At 46.1% G+C, this 6,000-nt stretch overlaps 1 protein-coding gene across 1 annotated transcript in view; it reads left to right on the forward strand.

Moving 5' to 3' along the window:
- The window catches only part of NLRP9 (NLR family pyrin domain containing 9), a 31,059-nt gene that overhangs the window by 20,608 nt on the left and 4,451 nt on the right, over nucleotides 1–6,000 (forward strand). Inside the window, 2 exon segments of the mRNA XM_073017214.1 lie at nucleotides 4,873–4,966; nucleotides 4,968–5,044. Of these exon segments, the coding sequence (XP_072873315.1) occupies nucleotides 4,873–4,966; nucleotides 4,968–5,044 (171 nt within the window).

Below are 6,000 nucleotides of genomic sequence, written 5' to 3' on the forward strand. Positions count from 1 at the left end.
CATCCAGTACTATGCAGTGGCCCTGGACAAGCATTTTTATGGATACCTGAATTCATGTGTGTCTGGAAACCCTTATGACAAACACCTTTTTCTCCGCATCGGTCATTTTACTTTGTCGTTGTTGTTGTTTACTTTTTATTGAAAGATTATTATACTCACAGGAAATTACAGAAATAGTACAGAGAAGTCCCACGTACCAATCATCCCCCAGCTTCCACCAAAGGTAACATCTTACGTAACAATAGTGCCTTCTTAAAACTAGGAAATTTTACTAATGAAATGTACAAAGCTGTTTTTAAAAGTGTGCTTTTATGAAACTTCCAGTGAAACTAGACTGAATCAGTATCTCTTAGGCAGAGGCTTCACCACATTATATGCCTATGAAATGAACGCGTTCCACTTGTCCTGTTTTCTTACCAACACTTGAGGGTGTTGATATTTTCAAACCCATTCTGCTTAGGGCGTAATATCTGAGTGGGTTTAATTTGCATTTGTCTAATGACTAATAATATGAGCGCCTTTTCATTTGTTTGACTTTCTGGGCTTCCTGTTGTGATATGTCTGATATGCTGGTGTGGCCCATTGTTGTATTGGGTTGTCTTTTTCTAATTAATTGACAGGTGTTTTTTCTCTATTGTGAAATGAATTCTAGGTCAAATATATGCATTGCCAATATCTTCTCTGTGGTTTGGTTTTCCACCTGCTTAATATCCTCTTTGAATTAAGAGAGATTCTTTATGAACACTGAATGTATCTTTTCATGTTCAACTGCTTTTTGTGTTTGTTTAGGGAATTGTTGCCAGGTTTGGTAGCTCATGCCTGTGATCCCAGCAGTTTGGGAGGCTGAGGCAGGAGGATCGCTTGAGGCCAGGAGTTGGAGACCAGCCTGGACAACATAGTGAGACCCCTGTCTCTAAAAACAAAATGAAACAAAATTATCTAGGTATGGTGGTGGATGCCTGTAGTCCCAGCTACTCAGCAGGCTGACGCGGGAGGATCTCTTGAGCCCAAAGGTCCAAAGTTGCTGCAGTGAGCTGTCATCATGTCACTGCACTCCAACCTGCGTCACTGCACTCCAAGCCCAAAGTCATAAGAATAACTTCCTATGCGTTTCTCTCTAAAAGTCTTATTTTACCATGCACAACTGGGGCTGTGATCTACTTTGAATGAATGTTTCTGTGTAGTATAAAGTCAGGTTTTTTTTTTTTTAATTTTCACACACAAACACAGAGGGCTGCCGGAAGATGACTTTTTCTCAAGTTGAACAGCAGTAGTTATTGTTATAAACCAGATGACCACGGTGTATCTGAGACCAAAAATACCTGTTTTGATTTTATTTCGGTAGATTTTTTTCACCCATCCATCAGAGAATTGTAGGTTTTCGCTGTTTTCTTTCTTTTGTTCTTTTACATGTTGAAGATGTAATTCCATCCCGTTCAGGCTTCCATGCTTCTTCTCAATTTAGCCATCAGTATATTTCGTCCTATTGTAGGCAGTGTGCTCCACGTGTCTTATCTCCGGCTAATTTTAAGGGTTTTTTTTTTTTCTTCCCTCATTGGGTGTGGTTTTGGTCTTTCTCTGTGTTTATTGTGCTTAAAAATTCACGGAGCTTCCTCCATTTGTGGATGAATGTTTGCACAGGCTTCTGAGAACGCTTTACCATGATCTCAATCTTTAAATATTGCTTCTGCTCCATCTTCTCATTTCCTCTTGGTCTGAGAGGAGAGATCCCCATCATACTTCCAATCAAGAGGCTTGAGGAATGAGGAGCTTTCTGTGCGGTACAGAAGATAATCTGATACAGGCATGCAATAAGTAAGAAAAAAGAAAAGATTGAGGAGCTTTTTAAAAAATTATCACAATGGGGAGCAAAGAATCCATGCATAAAAACTTACAGATGCATTACCCTCTGAGTCAGATGGAGAAGAAAGATATGAAGGCCGCCAGCCCTGGCGTGGCTCACACCTGTAATTCTAGCGCTCTGGGAGGCCAAGGCGGGCAGATCACTTGAGCTCAGGAGTTCGAGACCACCCTGGCCAACATGGTGAAACCCCATGTCTACTAAAAATACAAAAATTAGCCGGATGTGGTGGCGGGCGCCTGTAATCCCGGCTAGTTGGGAGGCTGAGGTGGGATCTCAACTCACTGTAGCCTCTACCTCCTGGGCTCAAGCAATCATTTATTAAATGTAATTGTTTTCCTGAGGTCTGCTATCCACTTTAGCAAATCTAACTCTAGAAAGAGTTTAACTTTAGCAAATCTAACTCTAGAAAGAGTTTAACTTTAGCAAATCTAACTTTAGCAAGTCTAACTCAAGGAAGGGGTCATGGGAACCCCCATGTATAGCCAGATGGTCAAACACAGGCAGAGCAACCCAGTACCTGCAACTGGCATCTGAAGTCAAGGGAGGTCTCGTGGGACTGACCTCCTACCTTACGGGATCTGACTCTCAATTTAATAAATGATCTGAAAGATACAGATGTGCAGCCTGATGGAGAGAGACACAGGATGAGATCTGGAAGGGTCCCGAGTGTGAAGGGGGCCTGCCCCTGCACGCCTGTGGGTATTTCTCGTCAGGTGGAGACGACAGACTGAGAAAAGAAACAAGACACAGAGACAAAGTATAGAGAAAGAACAGTGGGCCCAGGGGACCGGCACTCAACGTGCGTGCGAGGACCCGCACTGGCGCTGGTCTCTGAGTTCCCTCAGTATTTATTGATCATTATTTTTTCTGTCTCGGTGAGGGGAGAGTAGCAGGGCAACAGGTGGGGAGAAGGTCCGCCGGGAAACATGTGAACAAAGGAATCTGTGTCATGAATAAGTTCAAGGAAAGGCACTGTGCCCAGATGTGCACGCAGGCTAGATTTATGTTTCTGTTTACCCAAACATCTCAGTGTAGCAAAGAGTAACAGAGCAGTATCACTGCCAGCATATCTCGCCTCCAGCCACAGAGCGGTTTTCTCCTATCTCAGAATAGAAGGAAAGGTCAGCTTTACACCAAGACATTCCATTCCCAGGGACGAGCTGTAGACCGAAGACTTCCTCTTATCTCAACTTCAAAGAGGCCTCCCTCTTTCACTCCTCAGCACAGACCCTTTATGGGTGTCAGGCTGGAATCAGGTCTTTCCTTTCCCACGAGGCCATATCTCAGGCTGTCTCAGTGGGGGAAACCTTGGACAATACCCAGACTCTCTTGGGCAGAGGTCCCTGCGGCTTTCCGCCGTGCATTGCGTCCCTGGTTAATCGAGAATGGAGAATGGCGGTGACTCTTACCAGGCATCCTGCCTGCAGACATATTGTTAACAAGGCATATCCTGCACAGCCCTAAATCCACTAAACCTTGATTCATTACAGCACATGTTTCTGTGAGCACAGGGTTGGGGCTAAAGTCACAGGTTAACGGCATCTCAAAACAGAACAATTTTTCTTAGTACAGATCAAAAATGGAGTTTCTATAAGTCTTCCTTTTCTACGTAGACACAGTGACAATCTGATCTCTCTCTCTCTTTTCCCCACGCGAGGACAGGAACGTCTGTCCCTGTGGAGCTGGGCTGTGGCGTGTGGATGTGTTTGCCAACCTGGGCGCTCTCTCAACTATATCCTTTTAGGATTTTTATGGAGGCTTCATCACACGGGCATAATTGATGATCAGCTCTGTGTCTAACCCCTCTAGGGAGTGTCTGGTTTGGGTTAAGTTTTAGGACGCCCACTTAGTGGCTACGGAAGAGCTGCCCAATATGGGGGGCGAGCTGCCCTCCCGCCTCTGGTCACAGAAGCGTGTTGCACTGAGTGTGGTGAAAGTAGGAAAAAAAACAGTTTGGTTTATCCTATTTCTTGAAGTGCTCTTGACAGAGAGTCAGATTTATTGAGTTGTGGATACTCCTTTGTTGCAGGGTCTGTCCTGGTCACTGAAGGATGTTCAACAGCATCCCTGGCGGCCTCCATTGTGACAGCCAATAATATACCCAGACATTTCCAAGTGTCTCCCTTAGGGCAGATCACCCCAGGCGGTGAGAAGCGTGGGCTTAGACGTTTTTTCCTAACTTCAATGCAAAGCCATGGATGAATGAGGGAGTCATGTCATTCACGTTTGCACTTTTTAAAAGTTTGTAATGTGGCCGGGCGCGGTGGCTCATCCCTGTAATCCAGGACTTTGGGAGGCCGAGGTAGGCAGATCTCTTGAGGTCAGGAGTTCGAGAACAGCCTGGCCAACATGGCAAAACCCCCCACCTCTATTAAAAATACAAATGAGCCGGGCGTGATGGCAGGCGCCTGTAATCCCAGCTAGTTGGGAGGCTGAGGCAGGAGAATCATTTGAATCCGGGAGGTGGAGGTTTCAGTGAGCCGAGATCGCTCCACCGCACTCCTGTCTAGGTAACAGAGTGAGATTCCTTCTCTTTTTTTTTTTTTTTTTTTTTTGAGACAGAGTCTCACTCTGTCGCCCAGGCTGGAGTGCAGTGGCCGGATCTAAGCTCACTGCAAGCTCCGCCTTCCAGGTTCACACCATTCTCCTGCCTCAGCCTCCCGAGTAGCTGGGACTACAGGCGCCCGCCACCTCGCCCGGCTAGTTTTTTGTATTTTTTTTTAGTAGAGACGGGGTTTCACCATGTTAGCCAGGATGGTCTTGGTCTCCTGACCTCGTGATCCGCCCGTCTCGGCCTCCCAAAGTGCTGGGATTACAGGCTTGAGCCACCGTGCCCGGCCGAGATTACTTCTCAAAAAAAAAAAAAAAAAAAAAAAAAAGGTCTGTAATGTAGATAATGGATTGGCAGGTGCAAGACTAGAATCAGAGGTGTCATTTGGTCCGTGGCTAATCTTTCACAAGCGATTGAAAGCTTTGGTTCCGTCTCATGGTGTGTGTCTCACATGTAGACTGGGAAAGTGTGACATTTCCAGTGAAGATTGTGAAGACGTCGCCTCTGTCCTGACCTGCAACAGCACGCTGAAACACCTCTCCTTGGTGGAAAAATTCCTTGAGGGACGAAGGAATGCTGTTGCTGTGTGAAGCCCTGAAGCACCCACCCTGTGCCCTGGAGACGCTGATGTAAGTTGGCCTGCGGAAAGCAGGTTCGGAGCAGATTTCCGAAGCGTGCGCCTAGATCCACCCATTATCAAAGCAATGCAGTGCTCACTGAGGGACACGGCACAATGTGGAATCCATAGCTCAACCTGAGTTCCTTTTCCATGCCTCAGGTGCTCATCAGTAAAATGGGCTGGGCCTGGTGGCTCATGCCTGTAATCCCAGCACTTTGGGAGGCTGAGGTGGGCGGATCACCTGAGCTCAGGGGTTCGAGACCAGCCTGGCCAACATGGTGAAACCCCATCTCTACTAAAAATAGAAAAATCAACCGTGTGTAAAATTTAGCTGGGACGCATGCCTGTAATCCCAGCACTTTGGGAGGTTGAGGCAGGAGAATCGCTTGAACCTGGGAGGTGGAGGTTGCAGTGAGCCAAGATTGTGGCCACTGCACTCCAGTCTGGGAGACAGAGCACGACTCTATCTCAAAAAAGAAAAAGAAAAAAAAGTTATTTTAAAAATGCATATATTTAAGCCATACAATGTGATGTTCTAATATATACATACACTGTAAAATGGTTACTACAATCAAGCTAATTAACAGATCCATCACCTCACAGAGGTACCATTTTGGAGGATGTGAGAACATTTAAAATCAACTCTCAGCAAAGGATACAGTACATTGTGATTAAATAATTTTTTTTTTTTGAGACGGTGTCTTGTTCTGTTGCCCAGGCTGGAGTGCAGTGGTGTGATCTCAGTTCACTGCAAGCTCCGCCTCCCGGGTTCACGCCATTCTCCTGCCTCAGCCTCCCAAGTAGCTGAGACTACAGGTGCCCACCACCAGGCCTGGCTAATTTTTTGTATTTTTAGTAGGGACGCGGTTTCACCATGTTAGCCAGGATGGTCTCGATCTCCTGACCTCGTGATCCGCCCATCTCGGACTCCCAATGTGCTGGGATTACAGGCATGAGCCACCGTGC

The sequence above is a fragment of the Chlorocebus sabaeus genome, chromosome 6 (assembly GCF_047675955.1).
Source record: "Chlorocebus sabaeus isolate Y175 chromosome 6, mChlSab1.0.hap1, whole genome shotgun sequence".
In the NCBI taxonomy this organism is placed as follows: domain Eukaryota; kingdom Metazoa; phylum Chordata; class Mammalia; order Primates; family Cercopithecidae; genus Chlorocebus; species Chlorocebus sabaeus.